The sequence below is a fragment of the Lissotriton vulgaris genome, chromosome 2_1, assembly GCF_964263255.1.
Source record: "Lissotriton vulgaris chromosome 2_1, aLisVul1.2, whole genome shotgun sequence".
NCBI classification, from domain to species: domain Eukaryota; kingdom Metazoa; phylum Chordata; class Amphibia; order Caudata; family Salamandridae; genus Lissotriton; species Lissotriton vulgaris.
Genome location: NC_141687.1, coordinates 1418129280 through 1418151757, shown reverse-complemented (window position 1 = coordinate 1418151757; position 22478 = coordinate 1418129280). Strand labels below are relative to the sequence as shown.

At 47.8% G+C, this 22478-nt stretch overlaps 1 protein-coding gene across 2 annotated transcripts in view; it reads left to right on the top strand.

Moving 5' to 3' along the window:
- Window positions 1-22478, top strand: part of RIF1 (replication timing regulatory factor 1) — a 424226-nt gene that overhangs the window by 248478 nt on the left and 153270 nt on the right. For both annotated transcript variants that reach the window (XM_086957241.1, XM_086957240.1), the window contains one exon: window positions 20688-20787. In XM_086957241.1, coding sequence (XP_086813367.1) covers window positions 20688-20787 — 100 coding nt within the window. The remainder of the gene's footprint in view (window positions 1-20687; window positions 20788-22478) is intronic.

The window sequence follows — 22478 nt, the reverse complement described above, 5'->3', positions numbered from 1 at the left end:
TCTTGGTCCAAGATTCTGGTATAACCCCAGTATTTATAACCCCATTGAATACATCTAGCAGAAGGGGTGCCGTTTCTTCCTTCAAGTGTTTATAAACCTCCAGGGGTATGGCATCAGGCCCTGCTGCCTTGCCTACTGATAGATCTTTTAGTGCCTGAGTAAATTCGTCCATAGTGATGTTCTGCTCCAACGATTCTCTCTCACTAGACGTTAGTTTGGTGCCTGTATCCGGCCAGTTTATACCCGAATCGTCTATATCCATCTCGTCCTTATAAAGATCCTGGTAAAACCCCCTAAAAACTTCAAGGATTTCAGTTGGTTTATTATAGATCTGATCACCTTCTTTAATTTCTGTGATAGTATTTTTTGATGTAGCCTGCCTTATCCGTAACGCTAGAGCCCTGCCTGCATTCTCCCCTGTTTCATACATTCCCGCTCTACGGGTCTGATATTCTGCTGCAGCTTTTTTAGCCAATTGCCGTTGTATATCTGCCTTCATGCTATTCAGCCTTTCTAAGCTCTGAGTACCGTGAATCCCTTGGCAGACGTCCCTCCTGTGTTGTTCCTCTGCCTCCGCTAATTTAACCAAAAGACGCTCTGTTTTCCTTAGCTTCTTTCCACAACCTACCCGAAAAGCTGATTGTCTCTCCTCTCAGGCCAGCTTTAAAACTATCCCAGACCATAACGCGGGATGCACTATATCTATTCGCATCGAAGAAAGGCTGGGACCAGTTCTTTATATGTGCTACATAGTTGCTATCCGCTAAAAGCTTTCTATCGAAAGTCCAGGGTCTGATTTTCTCCCTTTGTTTATTAGCGGTCATGGTGAGAACCAGAGGATTGTGGTCCGATATTAACCTGGGAAGCATTGCAATTTCTACGTTTGGAAGACAGATTGCTGATATTTAAAAAATAATCCAGTTTTGTGTGCTTGTTAAATGGGTGTGAAAAGTATGTGAACCCGGGTTCATCTTTCTTAAGGCTGCCCCACACATCCCTCAACCCATGAGATTGAATTATAGAGGATACAGCCCTGAATACCCGAGGCTTGCGACCGATATAGGGGGTATCGCCTATAAAATCTGCGGAGATGTTAAGATCACCACACATTACTATAGGTGAAGGCCAGTTAGTAAGTTCCCTCTCTGTGGTCCATCACCCCCGGATCATCCAGGTTAGAGCCATATACTGAACATAGAGTTATGCCTAGTTTCAGTTCGCATATTGCCCATCTTCCCAGTGCATCAGCCTTTGATTTTTTTGCTCCTCCAAGGCCTACCCGACCCAAAATAGCTACCCCCTTTACCGTTGATGTCTGTGAGGAACAGGACAGAATTTCATACCCCCTTAGATTTAGCCAATGTTTCTTTTTCCAAGGTAGGTGGGTCTCTTGTAAACATACAATGTCGGCCCTTATTAATTTTATATACTCCTCAAACCTTCCCTTCTTTTTCCAATCATTCAGACCACCTATGTTTAGGCTAACTACCCTAATCCTTGACATTGCTCTGTAGGAGACAAAACCAATACACTAACCAATCGCATTTCCTCCTGAGCTTTTCATAAATATACATATCCAGTTTAAACATCTCATTTGGGTTGAGAAACACATTTATTGCATGAACTTTCTTTTTTCTTTTTGCTTTTCCCTTTCTCCACCCCCCCCACCCCACTCCAGGCCTTGTCCCCCCCCTAACCCCCCTGACCCCAACCCTCTCCCCAGTGAGGCGCTCAGACTAGGTCTGTGCGTGTGATGGGTGCAACCCAGCAGTGAACATTATTTTAACTACTTTTAAGGTTTCATCCTCGACCTTGTTTGTGGACCATGAATCACCTTATCGTGACGCCCTTAACTCTATGACGCTTAAACTTTAAGCTTAATACTCAGACTCAATAGACTCGGAAGTCATATCCTGCCCCCCCATAAACTATACCTCTAAATATCTATACATCAAGATACTGCCCCTCTCTTAAACCAGATCCTTCTTTTATATAGATAAATTGAAGACTGGTAGTAGGACACACTCTGCTAGTGGCTAAATTATGTATGGATATTATGTATAGATTGATCCTATGTTATGCTAAGCTATGTAAACATTGTACCATACTATATGGAGTCCAGATACTCCCGAGCTTTGATTTCCGAAGAGAAGTACATTGTCTTGCCTGAATGAATTATTTTTAGCTGGGCAGGATTGATGAGATAGACCTGAACTCCTTTATCCTGAAAAGGCTTGATTAATTGTCTTAGCCTCCAACGCCGTTCAACGGTGGCGTGGCAAAAATCAGGCCTTACGAAGAAAGAGCCTCCCTCAAAGGTTCTTTTGGCGTCAGGCCTTGCTTTCTCTGAAATGGACTGGCGCAGAAGAAAGTTACCTATGTAGATTAGAATTGCTCTGGGCTTGTCGCCTTCTCTGGCATTCTGTCTCGGTTTGAACGGTGTCCTATGCGCCCTCTGAATTTCAGTGGTCCAATTCCACCCAGCGATATCTGGAAAGGCTTTCTCAAATTCTGACTATAAAGGCTTTAACATCCTGCCCTTCGATCCCTTCGGGAATCCCAAGAACCCTGAGATTATTCCTTCTTTGCCTATTTTCTAGGTCCTCCAGCTTCCACTGGACATCAATTGCTTGTGCTCCTAGAGATTCCACTCTACTCGTGGCAGCCGCGGCCTCTGCTTCAGTGGCGACTATCCTTTCTTCCAGATTGGAGACCCTGTCACCAACATTCACACAGGCTTTCGACAGTTTCCTGACCACTCCTTTCATCTTCCTCATTGCTGCTTGAGCCTTGAGGCTGTCTGACCGGGTCTCTTCTCTGTGTGCGGTTATTCCCTGATGGATTGATTCCATCATTGTCATCAGTGACATCATTGAGAGTTGCGTGGTCTCCTGATGCTGTATGTAATCTGTGCCCTGGTTAGAGTTACCTTGTAGGGATGTTGTTGGAGAGTGATCCCATGTTAGATCTGGTTGGCCCCTTTGAGGAGGCACATTTTTGATAGTAGTTGATGGCAGCCCTGTCTCACTGTCACTCTCTGTTTCTGGGTTACTGCAATCGATATCCGAGCTATGAAGCTCCTCATCCTCTGACCAGTCAGCCTCCTCTGTTACGGAGAAAAAACATTCGCTGGGAGTTTTCTCCTTTTCCTTCTCGCCATGTGTCAATCCAGAATGATTTGCATCTGCCTTTGCCATTAATCGACCAGGTTCATCCGGAATCGTGTTATACATGATAGACATGATAGCATCTTTCAATGCTTCACCTGTTGTTGAACCGCCTTGCATAGCTCCACTGTTAGTTGATGGGGGTATGGAAATATGCTCTGCTATGCCGACCATGCCTTCTGGTACTGTGTTTAGCATATTCTTGGCTAATATAGGGGCTGTTGGCTCACTAACATCATTACCAGGCCCCCCATCACCCCCCGCAGTCACAGCAGCTGGAGGAGCTGGAAGAGCCGGTTGCGCCATCGAATCCAGAGAGTCACTCAAGACATTACCCACGGCTCCAGCTTCCTGACATGGCTGAAGCTCCATTTGAAGCTGTTGAGGTTGTGGTTGTAAAGGCTGTTGAGGCTGTTGAGGCTGTGAGGCTAGTTGCAGTGCCAACTCGATCTCTGATACTGATTCTGATTCAAACTCTCCAGCTTCTTCGGTACCCGATGATGTCACCACTGGGGCCGCTCGGGCCGCTGCTGTAGCCGGTTCCATTTCTTTCAGCTTTTTTTTCTTTTCATTGCGATTCATCATATCTACCACACTAATAGTGGCGGTGGCTGTTGCTTGTCTGGTTCTAGTAGAGGTGGGGCGCATCTCTTTGGGGGTATTATGTCCTGAGGACGGTTGTTGCTGCTTTCCCCGAACCCCAGGCTCCGCTTCTAGTATTGCTCCCACAATCCCGGTACTATTTGTAGACACAGCGCTTAGAGTTGTCTGTCGTAGTGCCGGTAGCGTTGCCTGTTATGCTTGCTACACCGAAGTTGTCAATTGCGTTTTTCTTTTTGGTTAGTGGCTTACCTCCAGTGTTGGGCTTGGGGGCCATCGGTAGAACGAGTGCCGAAAGTAGAGAAAATTGCTGCTTCGCCCTAACCAGTCCCCTATACGCTCGAACCTCGCAGCCTCTTGGTTCTGCTCTGCTTTAGCCGCCACCGCCGGTTCTGCCTCTGCCTCCGCTCCGCTCACCTGATCCTGGCCCTATGGAGCTCCGCCTCCTGGCTCCGTGAGCTCCGCCAGGTCTCCCATCCAACCCGATCCTCAGCAGTAATGCAGCAACAAGCCTCCACAGACCGGGGGGGAGTGCCCTGTGTCGGGAATCGGCGAAAAACATCCACGCAACCCAAGCCGCCGTACTATACTTTAACTGGATGCCTCTTCCGTTCAGCCGCGAACCGCTCCACGAGCCTTCATACGCCCGGCTCCCTTACTGACAGTCCGGTGAGTTCATGGCACGTTTCGAGATACAAAATGTAAGCAGATGTCGAGGTTACATCGGGACTGTGTTCACACTGCTAGTGCTGCCGCTCAGCCACTCCTCACGGCTGCCATCTTCCTCCTCCAGACATTGCAGCAAGTTCTACCGTTGCTCAGTCAGGGAGATTTCCTCGCAACATTGGATCTAAAGGATGCTTACTTTCATATTCCACTACACCCGTCGCACAGAAAGTACCTCAGATTCACCATTCTAAATCAGCATTACAAATTCAAGGTCCTCCCTTTCGGAGTGACCACGGCACCCAGGGTATTCACAAAGTGCCTGGCGCCGGTGGCTGCACACCTACGGAGATGGAACATTCACCTCTACCCTTATCTGGACAACTGGCTTATCCAGGCAAAGTCGGCCCAGCAGTGTGCCGCCCACATGTCCCATACCATTCACCTTCTTCACGATCTGGGATTCTCACTGAATTACCCAAAGTCCCACCTTCAACCCGCCCACATACGGCAGTATCTGGGCGCAACAATAGACACTCTGGCAGCCAAAGCACAGCCAAATTCAGTGAGGATCAGCAGCATTCAATCGCTGATACAAAAATTCAGACCTCAACACCAGTGTTCATGCAGTTGATAGGCATGATGGCCTCCTGTATCTTCATAGCACCGCACGCGAGACTACATATGCGTCCGCAAAACCTTTGCAAGGGACGACCGTTCCAGGAGCCTGTGCCACAGATCATTCTGACAACAGACTCATCTCTCCAGGGTTGGGGAGCTCATGTACTCCACTACACTGTGCAGGGACAATGGACAACTCAGCAAAAGGGGATGCACATCAACCTTCTAGAGCTGATGGCTACCTTCATGGCAATGAAGGCATTCAAAGTACATCTGTGCAACAAAGTCGTCTTGATCCGGACGGACAACATGACGGCCATGTACTACATCTGGCTCAGAACATGTGGAAGTGGGCCATTCAGAGGAACATCTTCCTCATGGCGGAACACCTCCCAGGCAAGGACAATCAGATGGCGGACCTGCTCAGCAGGTACAGCCACCAGATGCACGAGTGGGAGATGCATCCATCAGTACTCCACCCGTACTTCCAGCAGTGGGGTCATCCAGAGATCGTCCTGTTCGCCACAAAGGAGAACGCAAAATGCCAAAGCTTTGCCGCCAGGTTCCCACACCCACAGTCGCAGGGAAATGCGATATGTTATGTTATGTTATTTTTATTTGTACTGCGCACAGCTGCCCCAGCAAAGGGGCTTCCTGGCGCATTGACAAGGTCAGCACAACACACCATAAAGGATCAGGAAAACCATAGAAGGCAACAAGGAGGTTAGACAAATAAAATGGTCTTGATGGCCCGTCTGAACTGAAGAAGATTATCAATAACTCGAATATGCAGAGGGAGAGAATTCCACCAGTTTGCCGCTAGAACTTGAAAAGAGCGGCCTCCAGCTCTACTTAGTCTGAAACGCGGAACCACCGCCAGGTTTTGGCCCAGGGATCTAAGGGCTCGCGAAGGAACATATGGTGTCAGCGAATTCTCCAAGATTTGGGGAGACGTACCCTTGAGAATTTTAAACGCCAGGCATAAAACCTTGAATTTAATCCTCTGGTGTACGGGGAGCCAATGAAGGGAATGCAGAGATTTAGCGACCGAGCAACGCCTTGGTAAACCTATCACTACTCTGGCTGCCGCGTTTTGAACTCGCTGCAACCAAGAGTTCGGCTTGATTGATCCCGGCCAGAAGTGAGTTGGCATAGTCCAGCCGGGATAGCACTGATGCTTGAACCACCAGCTGCCTAGTGGAATCATCAAAGAACTTAAGGATTGGCCTGAGTCCTCTAATAATGCCATAACAAGAAGCTGCCACCTTCTTGGTATGGCAGATGAAACTGAGGGACGGATCGAGCTATACCCCCAGATTCTTTATCTCCGATGCTGGAGACGGAGTCACCCCCAATTCAGAAGGCCACCACTTGTCATCCCACAGTGCTGCCTGCTTGCCTACTACCATAATCTCAGTCTTCTTGGTGTTTAACTGGAAACAGTTGGAATTCATCCAGTTAGCCACCGCCCGTAAGCCATCACAGAACCTGAGGGCCTCCGTATCTGAGTCCCCACTCAGCGTGACCGCCAGCTGCGTGTCATCTGCATATGAGACCATCGTCAGGCCCCAATGCTTGACGACCGCAGCCAGCGGCCTCACATAAAGGTTAAATAGAGTGGGACTCAGCGATGACCCCTGAGGGACCCCCAGATCTAGCGGATAGATTTTAGACTTACCGGGCGGGATAGCGACCTGGAATGACCTGTCAGAAAGAAAAGATCGAAACCAGCAAAGAGCGGAGCCTGTAACCCCTACCTCCTCCAGTCGTTGTAGCAGAATCCTGTGCGAGACCGTGTCGAACGTGGCACTAAGATCTAATAACAATAGGGCCGCCGTCCGACCTGCATCAAGCACGGAACGCAGATGTTCGACCATGGAGAGTAGGGCCGTCTCCGTACTATGGCCCGCACTGAACCCATTCTGGGTAGGGTCAAGAATGTTAGCCCTAGCTAGGTGGTCTACCAAAATGGTGTTCACATGGGCCTCCGCGACTTTCGTAGCCCAAGGAAGTAACGAAATAGGACGGTAGTTCAGGTTTGAGAGGGTCCAGAGTTGGCTTCTTCAGGATGGGTGTGACTACTGCCTGCTTCCATCTAGTGAGGACTACCCCAGAAGAGAGCGATAGGTTTATCAAAGAAAGCACCGGAGTGCGACATGACGGCAGGTTCGATAAATGGCCAATACTTTTTCGCGAAAGAGGCCAGACCCTCACAGTGGGAGTCCGAACAAATTTCCGTCCCCACTGTCCTCTTCGTCATCAAATCTTTTAGCACCTTGAAAATCAGTTTTGAAGGGTTTGGGTTACTCTGAAACTCGTGAGCGTAAAAGGTTGCTCGTGCTCTACACACCGCCCTGTGATATGCTTTAATCTTGGCAAGATAGCAGGCCTTCAAATATGGATGAACTGGTCAGGCAAATTTACGTACGCTTTTCCCCCAGCACCTCTAATACCGCTGGTGGCACGCAAGCTAAAGCAACACTCGATGACTCTCATCCTGGTTGCTCCGACGTGGGCACGCCAACCATGGTACACCACGTTTCTAGAACTATCCGTGGTACCGCATCAAAGGCTGCACCTCACACCCAGGCTTTTGACGCAGAGCCATGGCGACATTCAGCATCCAGATCCGCAACAGCTCAACCTGGCGATCTGGCTCCTGAGGTCCTAGAATTTGGCTACCTCAACCTGCCTCCTGACTGTATGGATATCGTAAAGGAGGCAAGGAAGCCCACCACCAGAGCATGCTATGCAGCAAAATGGAAGCGGTTTGTCCTTTACTGTGCAAACCACAACATTAACCCGCTAGACGCATCTACTCAAAACATCAGTTGTTATCTGTTACATCTATACAAATGCAATCTGGCCTATGCTTCCATTCGTATACATTTGTCCGCGATGGCAGCTTATCTGCAAAACAGGCAGCATCTCTCACTTTTCAAAGTGCCTGCCATCAAGGCTTTTCTGGAGGGACTCATACGAGTCATTCCTCCCCGGACCCCACCAGCTCCTGAATGGAACCTAAATGTGGTCCACACAAGACTAATGGGTCCACCTTTTGAGCCTCTACATTCTTGCGAGATTCAGTTCTTAACATGGAAAGTAGCTTTCCTGATAGCCATTACATCACTGCGACGTGTTAGTGAACTTCAGGCTCTAACTATCCAAGAGCCATTCATACAAATTCACTCCAACAGAGTGGTGCTTCACACTAACCCTAAGTTTCTTCCTAAGGTGGTTTCACAGTTCCATATCAATCAAACTATAGAACTGCCTGTGTTCTTTCAAAATCCAGAGTCAGTGGCGGAGAGAATGCTCCACACACTAGACGTCAGGAGAGCCTTAATATACTACATTGATAGGACCAAAGATTTTCGGAAAACGAAACCGCTATTTGCCTTTTCGCCACAACATAAAGGCAACCCCATTTCCAAAACCGGTATAGCCAGGTGGATCAATAAGTGCATTCAAATTTGCTATCACAAAGCCAAGCACACTTTAACGGTCCCCCCACGGGCCCACTCCACCCGAAAGTTGGGGGCCTCCATGGCTTTTCTTGGAAATATTCCTTTAGAAGACATATGTAGGGCAGCCACATGGTCTACCACACACACATTTACAAAACACTGTGTAGATGTGAACTCCAAACAGCAGGCAGCTGTAGGACATGCTGTTCTAAAAACACTCTTTCAAACGGCTGCAGCTGGCACAGGCGGCCGCCGCTAATGGAGGGACTGCTATGTATTCTATGCACGGATATGAATTCAGCAGCCCACATGCCTCGAACCGAATATGCTACTTACCAGTATGCATCTGTTCTTGGCATGTAGGGCTGCTGACATTCATATCGCCCGCCCTCCTCCCCGGCGCCTGTAGCGGCTGCAGCACCTATAAATACTCTTAGCATGGTCATCACTCAGTGTTACACTCCATCTTTGCCACAATGGCTAAAAACAATCTGGGGATGGAGTTGATGCCCATGCGCACTGTAGTCCAGGGGAGGAGCCACCTATCTCGTGATACTTCGAAGACTCTTCCAGGACAACAATGTGCGATCATCCGGACCCAACACTAGGCGGCGATCTATGCAAAGATATGAATGTCCGCAGCCCTACATGCCAAGAACAGATGCATACTGGTAAGTAGCATATTCGCTCCTCTCTGCAAAGACTCCTTGCCATTCAGGGGTGCCCCGGACTTGAACCCCATCAGTTACGGTCAGTTGTTGCTTCGTAGGGTAGGTATTAGATGCTCTGGCCATTTGGGCGCTGCCATGTCCCGACCATACTGCTAGTTGTATGAGCTGTTTCTTCGGCAGTGGATAACCGTTCTCTTCTCCACCAGTGTGGCCAGCTGGGCATGGGACCCAGCCTGGTGACTCTGTTCAGGGCCACTTCCTTGACTGAAGGCTGTTCATGCTCAGGGGGTCCAGCCCTGCCACCCACTGACCATGGCAGGTGGTGAATGGCTGCCGTGCAGGTAGTGTGACCCTCCATCATTGCCAGGTGGCTGGGGTTTTAAGACTCGCGTACACCCACCTGGGTGTCCAGGTGTGGGGTGTGACTACTGAGCCAAGTGCTTGGAAATAGTTTATTTGTTTGAGCCAGATTGCCAGAGGGGAAGACTGACTTGGGGGGCCAAGCTTCCTTACTGCGAGGACAGCTGCCTTCATCTCAGTGTGTCATTAGCTCATGCACAGGGCCTGAAGCAGTGTGGCTGCCTCCGCGTGCAGTGTGCAAGAACTTAGCTATTGGGTGAGGCCACTCTCCCGAAACACACTCCCCTCCCCCCCTCCCCCCACCCCCCCATTTACAGTCTGGATGAGTAATTGGCTTGAAGCAGGGTGTCATTGGGCATGGGCTTCCAATTCCAGTCCACAATGTGTTAGCCACTCTGGTTGGTGGCTGGCATGTGCCTGGGGAACCAGATGAGTGGTGGGATAGCTGGACAACAGTCCACTAGGTGCTCTGGAGGAAAGGGAGGGGGGGCTGGTGGCCGTAGTAAAGCCTGGTGGCCGTAGTGAAGCCTGGTGGGTGTGGTGGTGAAGCCATAGCTTCCACCTGGGACACTTGATTCTGGGAGTCCTTGGCAAGTACTTTAGCACACCTGTAAGGCAATAGTAAATGGTACTCCTGGTACCCAGAGCATGAGCTCCTAAATGGGCTCCCTAACAGCTACAACATTTATTGTGCCACCAAAAGGGACCTCTCACCCAACTCATGCAGATTGCCATTGCAGGTAGTGTGAAATGGTGCAAACCATGAGTAAAAATACAACATGGCACCCATCCCTGTGTGCCGTGCCTGCAGACACTGCATGCAGTATAGGTAAGCCTCCCCTACAGCAGGAGGCACTATACTACATTTGCGGGCATATATGCATGAGAAAATATGCCCCTGTGATGTCTAAGTCAATTAGATATCACAAGTGAACAAGGAAGCCATTTTAAGCACATATGCTGGACACTGGTAAAAATTAGTCCCCCAGCTACATCATGGCTTCGCTGAAATGTTTGATTTCAAACGCCTTGTATTATCAAACCCACACTGATTCCAGTGGTGGTTTTATTATGGCAGGTTCCTAGAGGGCACCTTAGAGGTTCCCCCCTGAAACCTCTAGTGTATTCTGGCTGACTCGTGTCGACCAGCCTACCACCACAAACAGGTTTGTGACCCCCCCTGCAGGTGATAGCCCACACTCTACGAGGGCCGAAACAATATCTGCACTAGCATGGTGTTGGTCATCCTGCTTGGAGAAAGTGACCAGTAATGAGCATATCAAGGCGGGAGGCTTCAAAGGCATCTCTTGCCTTTTCTATGTGACTCTGGCTTCCACAGATTGGGAGAGTCTGCTCCTCTGCCCTGAGGCCTAAATGGCACCAGGACAGGCAGGAAATTAGGTATGCTGGGAGGCATGGCACCCTACCAGGCCAGTCACGCCACAACAATGAGCTGCCCGATGTTAGCCCTCCAATTAGGAACATTCTGCCATTTTGGTGATGGCAGAATTAGGAACACCTGGACTGTAGTAGCCCACTAGTAAGCAGGCCATTGATTACCACCCTTCACCTCCCTGAAGTCTAGTATCTGGGGAAGCCCTTGACACCAGGAATGACATTTTATTGACCTATGAAGGAGGACTGCACCGAAGAGCAAGAACTGAGGAGCAGCAACTGACTTAGCGACAACCCTCCTGTCCCCGACATTTGCGTCAAAGAGGACTCCTCCTGCAGCTGCTCTGCCTCTAAAAGCCTGGGAGGGCCGTCAGCACTTACTGTCAACAAGCATCTCACGTGGAGTAGTGGAGCTACTTCCTTGCACCCTTAAGGCATCCAAGAAAAACAATGAGGACTCCAGATCTCCAGAGAACCAGGCACTGGAAAGCACCACTGCACCTGTGCCTCCCGAGCCAGAGTCCAAGTTGTCCAACCGTGCCAGCAGGGCCTGAGACCCTACAGCGTAGAACCCCACCTTGAGCTTGCCCACACTAGACTTCCAGTAACCCTATGCAGCCTCTTTGTGTTGGTCCCCTCAACCGCGAGTGTCTACCGCAGCATGGACCCTACGCTCGCCTGAAAGCACCACTACACCCGATTTCCCATACCCCCCCCCTGTCCCCGAGCACGAGAAGTGGACAGAGGGTACCTCTATGTGCCTGGGCATCTCAAGGACCGAGCTCCCCTGTGGGTTGAACCAGACTGCCCCACCTGTCTCCCACTCCCTCCTCCCCTCCCAAGTCCTTGCTTGCAGCATCTTTTTCCCAGGACCATTCCAATTGAAACCAACTGGACACCCTTTGTGCTTCCTTGGACCTTGCCCCATATTTACCTAAACTCTAGAGGAATGGTCCTGTAAGCCACTGCTAAGTTCCCTTATGCAGTATGTTTATCCCCATAGGATAACATTAATGCTTGAGAGACCATGCATGTATTTACCAATTTTCTTAAAAACTGCGATTTTAAAAAGTACTTACCCAATAACTAAGTTCTTGATATCAAATTGTTATTTTTCTATATTGGTGTGGATCTCTTTATTGACTTTGTGTATGCAACAAATGTCTAGCACTAAAAAGCAAGCCCTGTCTGCTCATAAGATACCTGGACACTCTAAACCATATACCGCTTTTCGAAATATAAAGAGCCCGCTTCCTACACTTACTAATTAGGTCGACCTGGAGATGGTGACAAAACGGAGACACACTCGAAGATGGCCTCAGTGGTGCTGATGTCCCACGTTTGTAGGTCTGTCTTGGCGATGTAAGTGTCCAGACTGGACATTTAACAAGCCCTGGCTGATGGAAGCACTGTGGTACTCTGGATATAGCTGCTAAAGTTCTCCTGGAGAGTCTCTAGCGTCTCAACTTGCTGGAGATATGAGACTGCCCTCTGGGAGCATTGAAACCCCTTCTTGGGCGGCTGCTTCCACGGTGGACCTGGTGGTCAGCAGATCGGGGATCCTCCACTTCATGGGAGATACTTGCTAGTCGACTAAGTGCTGGCAGCCCTCCAAGGTTGCAGGACAAATCGGGTCTTTGCAATTGCCAGGACAGCAACAGGCAGGCAAGGTTGGGGCAAAATCTGGAGCTGGTCCACGGTTCTTGCGTGTTGAGTTCTTCTTTTTTTTTTTTTTTTTTTTTTTCCCGCCCATCAGGCTGATTAATCTGAGTTCCTGGTTTCAGGGGCTTTGAAGCCTCTGGCCCTGATATGCGAAATGACTAGCCATCTGACTGAAAGAGGTGTAAATACTTCCTGCCAGAGCAAGCATTGTTTCTGACCTCAGAGTGCAGGCTCATCTGCAGGAGGTCAAAAACGTCTGTGGTAGCAGGCTGGACAACACCAGTCAGCCAGCACCCTAGTCACTGGTAGGTTTTTCAAGGCTCACCTCTAAGGTGCCCTCTGGGTGCCAGTCAGTACAGATTTATTAAGACAATGTGTTGGCTGAAACCATTGGTGTTTGGTATCAAAACCATCATGTTGGTGGGTAACATTGGATGACCAGCGTCCAGTATATTTCCTTAAGATGGCTTCCCTGATCACTTGTAAAATCTAGTAGTTGAACTAGACATCAGACGCACATCTGCTCATGCAGAGAAGTCCTCACATATAATATATTGCACCCTGTCTTAGGGCTATTATGCCTGCTGTAGAGGCAACTTACATACAGTGTCTGTGTTGAGATACCAATTACAAGGGATTTACAGGGGTGCTGAAGGTATGTCAACACACAAGGAAGTAGCCTGGTCAAAAGACTGTTAGTGTGCCACAATTGAACTAGAACCCTAAAACCATTAGTAACACTAGAAGTGATAACCTAGGTCTGGTAAAGAAATTCCCATCAGCCCACCCATTTGGTGGAGTGTCGTCACGTGGGAGATGTCATCAATCCAAATCTCAGACAATGCACCTAGTCATGGTGCAGAGATGGATTATCATGATGTAGATCCAGACCACTGGGCTTCACTGGTGATGCTAATGGGGTGCAGTGCAAGTGAGAAAATTAAAGTGAAAAAAGGTGAAGATAAAATTGACTCCAAGAACCAAAATTAAGTTTAATCAGTATGGTACTAGGGTCAATATTAAAAATGCCCTAATAGTTCGAAATAATAACTATATGTAGGCAAAGTGAGTGAAGGTCGACATGTTTCAGCTAAACTGACTATTGGTCTAAGCTTTCTTCAGGACCATTGGGAAACTGCGACTGCAAATCAAAACAAAAAGTATTGTAACTATTCACGCTAAATACATTGGATAAATCCTACCAGTTCCTCTGAGCCCAGATGAATACTGGCGGGAATCCAGAACTTTCAGTATCTCCTAAAAAAGAGGCATAAGCGTGAATCAGAAGGTGTAGTGTATAACAGAGTTAGGGAAACAAGAACAAGTACCACAGCACACAAACAATGCGGTAGAGAAAGTCTCTCCCCGCTGACAGAACACATGATCAGATCCTTTCTATATTAACACGTGTATACAATCACGCACATGGGTAAAAGCGTAATGACTTACCCAGCATTATGTGGGAGTACGCCTCACCTCAACCGGCACCCACTCGGGAAGAAGGAGGCCCCGCTCTAGTTAGGAGGGAAATGTGAAAAAGAACCTCAGAAAAATAGCAGAGGGACTTAAACCCAAATTGTTTACATTCCCAGTGATCTCCTAACAAAACCTAGTTTTAACCTCATAGATGCTATTAAACATTCCTCCCCAGTGCTGTGCTGTCCATTGGAACTAGTGCTGAATGGACGTCCAATGGTCGTGCACAGCACTGGGGAGGTAGTGCTGCCGTCGGCCAATGCACCGAGGCAGCACTTAAGGGGTTAAAAAGAAGAAAGACTCAACCTCATTTAAAGCGAATGGCCAGAATTATGCAGGAAAAAGGTTAGAAAGGAGTCTCTGAATAGTCACTACTCAAAGAACTCTTCTTGGCGTTAAGTTGGCTAAAAAGAACTACCAATAAAAGAGGGGCATCAAGATGTATTGCCCTACCTATCCGTCGGTACCTCTACACAAGCGTCCGAGAGGGAGTGGAGGTACCGACTCAAGGGCGCGCATCTCTATTTATGTCCGAGTTAATAGACTAATTGGCTGCAGCTGTATCGGATATTATGGAAACGCCGCGCTGATGAGATACTACAGCTGCTCTGCGCATGCGCTGTGTATCGTGAACGAAATACGCATGCGTCGACTAAAGGTTTGTTATTGTCGAGCGACGCATGCGCTGTGGAGTCCGATGAAGTGAACTGCGCATGCGCTGATATCAGGTCACTAGCAGTAGTGAAGGTCCTCGCGCGCATGTGTCATAAGTTTCTGTCTGTTATAGCGTGCAATGTTAGACCAATTTTATTGCCGCTATTACTACACAATGTGCGCTTTTGGTAACTAATTACGTATAACTAAAATGAGTGACCCATAGTAAAACGCAATGTAATGACACAGCATATATTTATAAATAAAGTATAGCAGCGAGGGCTGAAACGGGACGATGTGCCAGGTTCAATGGAGGGAACCAGAATGTAGTCCACTTAAGGTTAGTTATTGTCAAGTTACATAGTGCTGAAGGTATGACCAAATTGGGGGACCATTTTAATTTTTTAGGTAAAGTGATCTGGCACTGGGGTTCTGGATAGAAGCAAACCCAGTGCACATCTGTTAAAATTGCTTCAGATACCAGGCAAAAAGTGGGGGTGACCCCAAATAAAAGCAGATGACTCCTCTTCGTCATCTAAGTGGAAAAACCTGGAAAGGCCATCTTCATTGACATGGTCCGGCCCAGGTCTGTGCTTCACTTTAGAGTTCAACCCTGTAGGGAGTGTGACCACCTCAACAATTTGGGTTTTCACCTTCATTTTCATAAACCATCTGAGAGGCCTGTGGTCCGTTTAAACAAGGAAATGACATCCAAACAAGCATGGTCTCAGCTTCTTCAGGGAGCAAACCACAGCATAGCCTTCCCTCTCAGGGCCCCTCCAGTGCTGCTCTCTAGGAGTATTCTTTTGCTTATGAGAGCTACAGGTTGGTCATGCCCTTCATCATTTGTTTGGGCTAGGACTACACCTATCCCATGCTCTGAGCCATCTGTCTGCACAATGAACTGCTTGGTATAGGCTGAAGCTTTCCGGACTGGGGCAGAGCACATTGCATCCTTCAGAGTTTCAAAGGCTTTTTCGCAGCCCACTGTCCAGTTCACTTTCTTGTGCTTTCTTTTGGGAGCAAGTTCTGTGAGGGTAGTCACTATGGACCTGTAGTCCTTCACAAACCTCTAGTACCCTGTCAAGCCAATGAATGCCCTGACCTGTGTCTTGGTGGTTAGAGATACCCAGTCCATGAGTGTATGGATCGTGGGTATGATTGCCCGACCTTGGCTTTCACCTATCAGGCGACCTAAGTATACAACCTTATCTGGCACTTTCTTGCCTTGATAGTGAGGCCTGCATCTCTCATACTCTATGACCTTACCAAGGTGGATCAGGTGATCCTGCCAGGTAGAGCTGTAGACTGCAATATCAAGATAAGCTGCACTAAAGGATTCTAACCCATTAAGGACTTTGTTCACCAAACTATTGGCTGGGGTATTCTTAATCCAAAGGGCATGACAGTAAACTGGAAGTGCCCATTTTGGGTGCAGAATGCAGATTTTTCGTTTGCTCCAGGGGTCAGAACCAGATGTGAGATCAAATGTACTGAGATATTTGGCTGCTGCAAACCTGTCAATTAGTTCATTTGCTCTGGGGATTGGGTGTGCATCAGTTTGTTACAGCATTGAGGCCCCTATAGTCCACACAACCTCATTTCTTTCTTTTCACCCCTGGAGTGAGGTTTGGAGACTAAGAAAACTGGGCTGGCCCAAGGGCTCTCTCTGGGTTCATTGACACCCAATTCCAGCATCTTGCCGACTTCAGCTCGGATGCTCTCTAACATCATCAGACTGCCTGTAAATTTTGATTTTGACAGGTAGTCTGTCACCAGGGTCCACATCATGTGTACACCAGCTAGTCTGACTAAGGGTCAGAGAGAAGAACACCGCATATTGACTTAGCACAAGCCAGCTTGCTGTTGGTCAGGGAGGATGTCTGAAAAGGCCACTCAATCAGACCCCTCTTGGGGATTGCTGGAGAGGAGATCTGGGAGAGGTTCACGTTGTTTCCTGTCCCTCATCTGTGACCGTGAGCATAGTCGTGTCAACTCTGCAATGATAGGGCTTCAGGCTGTATCACCCTTTTGGATAGGTGACCTCCCCTTTTCTTTCAAGGACAGGGTAGCCCCCACTCCACTTGTCTTGGAGGGCTCTAGGAGCCACAGGCTCCAAGACCCATGCCTTCTGTCCCGGTTTCAATTCTACCAGATCAGCCTTTTGGTCATAACACTGGTTTTGCAGGTCTTGGCTGGCCCGAAGATTTTGGCTGACTTTGGCCATGTACTCTGCCATCCTGGAACAAAGGCCAAGTGCATAGTCCACTATGTTTTGTTTTGGTTCTTTGAGAGATTTTTCCCATCCTTCTCATACCAGACTTAGACTCTAACAGGGTGCCCAAGCAAAAGTTGAAAGGGTGAAAACCCCACACCCTTCTGTGGCACTTCCCTGTAGGCAAACGGAAGGCATGGAAGTAGGACATCCCATCGCCTGTTTTTTTCAGGGAGCCCACCAATCATGTCTTTCAATGTCTGGTTGATTCACTCCTTAAGACCATTGTTTGTGGTTGAATGTGTTGAATCTGATCTCATCCTGCTTCAACATTCTTTGCATGCTCAAAAAAACATTTTGTTGGATCCCCACCGAAACTAGAAAAACGGTCACCCACGCACTGGTTACAAGCTGCCTGAACTACGGAAACACCCTATTCGCCGGCACCACCGCAAAACTTCTGAATAAACTCCAACGCATCCAGAACGCATCAGCCAGACTCATACTAGACATCCCGCGTAAAGACCACATCTCTGGTCATCTGAAAAACCTCCACTGGCTCCCCGTCAATAAGAGGATTACATTCCGCCTCCTAACCCACGCACACAAAGCACTTTACAAACTTGGACCCGAATGCCTCAACACACGACTTTCCTTCTACACCCCCTCCCGCCAGCTACGCTCTTCCAACCCAGCCCTTGCTGCTGTACCCCGCATCAACAAAACCACCATGGGAGGAAGATCCTTCTCCTACCTGGCGGCTAAAACCTGGAACTCACTTCCCATTCACCTTCGTCTAACTCAGAACCACTTTGCATTCAGAAAGCAACTTAAAACTTGGATTTTCGACTTGTAATCCCCCACCCCTCTTCAAGCGCCTTGAGACCCTCTGGGTATGTAGCACGCTATATAAATTACTTACTTGACTTGACTTGACCACCTTCTTTGGGAAACCAACCCTGGTGAATATACCAATGAGGGCTTTGTCTACCACCCTTAAGGCAATAGGTTCAGGATACCTGGTGGCATCATCCACTACCACCAGAATATATTTATTCCCGGAGGCTGTTTGAGAGTGTCCAGGGGGCCAACAATGTCGACCCCTACCCTTTCAAAGGATACCCCAACCACTGGAAGTTGAATTAAGGGAGCCTTTCTTTGTCCTCCTGCCTTGCCACTGGCTTGGCAGGTGACACTGGACGGACACAAGTCCTCCACTTTCTGGGACATCCTTGGCCAGAAGGTGCCAAGTGTTCTCCTGGCCAAGGTGCCCAGCTAAGGGGATATGGCACTGGCCAAAGTAAAGAACACTCCCTAAACCTCTAAGGTACCTCCACTCTCCTGGTTGCACTAAGTTTGGTGTCTCTGGCCTCCGTGAATAGGAGCCCATCCTCCTAGTAGACACTGTGGGTGCCACTGATCTCACCCTTTTCCTGTGTAGCAGCTTTCTGCCTCAGGCTTTAAAGAGTGGAACAGGTTTCCTGGCCCTGGCACAGATCCATCCTAGAGGGTCCCCTGGGCCCAAGTTATCTGCCTGATGAGGCCCAATCTCTTTAGGGTCCGTTCTCTCTGAGAATACAAAGTCCTCTTTTTGAGAAGAGGGGTTCTGACTTGGATTCTGTTTATAAGCTGGTCCCCCAGTCTTCTTGTCCTTTCTCAGGAACATCAGGGAACACAACTTCTACCTTCTGCCCAACTACTACCACCCCCGTACAAAGTAACTATAACCATGGGATGGATTGTGGTGATATTGTTAGCATTGGTGACTGGATAGGGTGTTCCAATCAAGTACTGATCCTATTTCTTAGTGCACTAGCTGCTGGTTCACCATTGTGACACTAGCCCCAGTATCCCTCAAGGCCTCTATCCGTTACCTATTAATCTTGGGGAAACTGTCTGTATTTTTTCATGTTATCTGGCCAGGCACAAACCAAGTCTATTTCTCAAAGACTAATTTTGCCAGAGAGGGGTTACTGACATGGTCAGGCCACACCTGGGATCCCTTATGGATCATAGCAACTGCAGGTGGACTGGGGAAATTTTTCAAATTTTTACAGCTTTGTCTTTTTTTCCAGTTCGGTGTCCGTGTGCCTGACCTCCATGACACCAAGCCGCCTTTGGATCCCAGTTCTTCCCCCGGTACCCACCCCTATACTGTGTAGAGACTATGGGCCCACCCTCCTGAGCAGGTATTTGGAGGCCTGTAGAAGACTCTTGATTATTTTTAGGGTTACCCTCTTTGCCTGCTGTGTGTTGTATTTAGTTTTTGCGGTCTGGATGTTTTGGACACTTTGGCACTGCTGATCATTGCCAAAGTGCAAGTGCTCCCTATCTAAATTGTACATATGGATTGGTGTTTCCATGATTCGCTTGTTTGACTTACTCTTAAGTCCCTAGTCACACAAGCCCTTCACCCCAGCTTCCCTAAACTCCAGTGCTAGGAGTTCTGACCTGCCAGGACGGGCCTGCGCCAGTTCTGGGTCTCTGGAAGTTGTTTCTGGGACTGGAAGCTGAAAAGAACTCCATAACCAAGAAAATAGACTCCTCGCCCGTTTTCTGACACATCAATGCGATGAGAAGAATTTTCACATATTGCCACAGCCGAAGGATCGATGCACCTGACGTGCAAGTCCCAACTCATTGAGGGGACACGGGTGAAACCGTCGCAACACCAGTTTGCAGCCATCAGCACATCCCTAATCATCACGCATCACATCAAGTCGCCAAATCTACTGTTTCACTGGGGCCGCAGTCTGAAACCGACTCATCACGTCCCCACGCAAAAAGAAACAAACGCATCTCCTCCTCTCCGATAAGGAACCGAATCATAACCGCCCCACCTCGGAGCAGGGAACCTACGCATCACCTTTCCTGCGTGCAAGCAGGGGTGGCCTTAGGCATGTGCAAGCTGTGCACCTGCACAGGGCCACCAAATCCCAGGGGCCACCACGCCAATATATATCCTTAACATAATAATCCTCTGAGGATGGATACATATTTGTGTGATGGCCCCTGGTAGGGATTTGGTGGCCTCTGGCTCTGCTCCACTTCCAAACACCCTGAGCCCCCTCTTCACTGGCCTCCGTGCTCCGCCCCACCTGGACCTGCTCTTCCGAGGCCCCTAACTATGCTCCCTGCCCAGGGCCACCATGAGCCTAGAGCCGCCCCTGGTGCAAGGAACCAACACATTACCTTCCCTGTGCCCCTATTTGCTTGTGATTTGCACGCATCCCAGGTACTTTGTGTTGAAAGTGACTCATCCATCATTTTCTATGGAGAGAATTATTTTTACCTTTTTAAAAGTGCAACGTTTAACTACATGTTGGATTTTTGTCATTCTGGTCTTTTTTGGTTTAGATAAAGTATGCTTATTTTGCTAAAGAGGTGTGGTGTCCATTTGTAGTGTTTTCACTGTTCGAGGCAGTGTGTAAAGCATTTGTGCAAACATACACTGAGATGAGCATATCTTCTTGTACCAAGCTATCAAGGCGGTGAGCAGGGGTTGTATGAGGGCATAACTCCCTTACCCTGATTAGATGCAAGGGTCTCTATATGGACAAAGATGCAAACCATTGCCAACTAGAGACTCCCATTCCTAACTAACATAAAAAATGAAAATAAGCTAAATGCAATAAAATACCAGCCGGTGTGCTGTTTTATTAGTTGATAGTAGTTTCTGCTCAGTTGCTTGACAGTCTTTAATGTTTTACCTTGTTTTTAATTTTTTTAACAGACCAGTGTTGAGCAAAGTAAAGCAGAAAACACCTATTCTTTTGCCAGGATTTGAGACTGTTGAGGTTGCAGAAGGATCTAATGGACCATTCTCTGATCCGGTGAGTCGCACTGTTAATGTCTCAAAGCACTAGCATTGTGGAATACCGGTTTTGTGCTATTGGAGAAATGTCTTCAATTGACAATTCCTGTGTCTTTCCCCATTTGGCATGTGGTTTCAAGAACAAATTTCATATGAATACATTGTGTATATTCACTGACGTGATCAAAGGGAGGGCATCCTGCATAAGAAAAAAACTGTTCCTTGTACAACTTGCAGTTCAGATAATTTGCTTGTGGATCCTACAGACCATTTTGTGGTTGGCTTGATAGGTGATACTCTGCACCATACAGCAACAGTTGTGAGGATGTCAGAATGGCCAGCCCCTTAGGAAGACAGGACCCGTCTCTCCGCTGCCATATCCTAGGCATTAGCTGGTTTGAGACGAATGTACCGGCCTGTCTCAGAGTCCACAGTGACTCACTATCGCTGATTCTTTCAACCCAGACCCAAGACGCCGGGTCGGAAATATCACTGGCTATACGGAATGTTACCCCATTTGGGCTTACAGCCCTGAAGAGTCACGGGCTCCTTGCCCGCTTGACGAAACACGTGTCGGCTGGTCATTTGCTTTTGAAGTTACCTTTCAACAAAGGAAGGTCAAATACAATCCTTTGAAGCATAAAAAGACTTTCTATTGTGTCCACTTTCATTTACTACCTATTGTGTTCTTTTGATTAAGCATGATAAATGTATACACCTCGCTTAACGTGTGCACAAGATTCTTGTCATAATTACCGAGTGGGCCCTGGCCACTCTCTGCAGAGATTTTGGGGTCTCCTTTGACCTTGCTGCACCGTCTTCATTATTGTTGTTTTTTTACCTAACACACACCTCTACCAGTTAAGGCGCCACACTTCCTGTACACGTCAAAACCCTCCACAGAACCTGCAGCCTTAACTATGTCCTTCCAAATAAAAAATAATCCACATGGACAAAAAGACTGGCGGTACTCTTAGAAGAAGGCGGGAATCTGCACACAAATGTATTCTCAATCGATCGCAAGCTTCCAAGTGAAAAACATTTGCTTTTATACAAAGTCGTTGGCTCCTTAATGGGCTTATGACCTAATTTCTTGGAGAATTTTAAAATCTCTTCATTCATACTCTTTATGTATGTGTGTGTGTATATATGTGTATGTGTGTGTGTGTATATATGCAGCAACAGCAGTATTTCAAAGGCTCCGCATTCCATCGACCCAGGAAAACCACACGAATTCAAATGTAAATAAAGGCACAACGTTTATTTTAAAGTTTAAGTCCAACAAAATCTATATATATATATATATATCTATATATCTATATATCTATATGCACTGGAAGCATACCAGTTTTGCACTAGTTTTCAATTAATCTTTTATTGGTTGGAAATTTTTATTGCATTGAGACTATGGCATAGTCTGTTTTAACCCATTCCTCTCTTCTCTGCCTTTCCATCTGCCTACACAAATTGGGAGCGATTATGTTGGGGTTCCCTTGGCTTTTCTTGCTTGAATCTCAGACCTTTATTCTTTTAAAGTAGGGTGTAGGAAGTTGATATTTATGTAGTATATCAAAAAGAGTATGTATTCCTTTAAAAGTGGACAGGGGCTGGTTCTTGCAATCCTGAAGTGCTCTTTGAGGGGGGTGTAGTGTAGTCTATCTGCCTTAGGCTTATCAGAGAACAGTGTTATACTCTTGCACAATTCACACT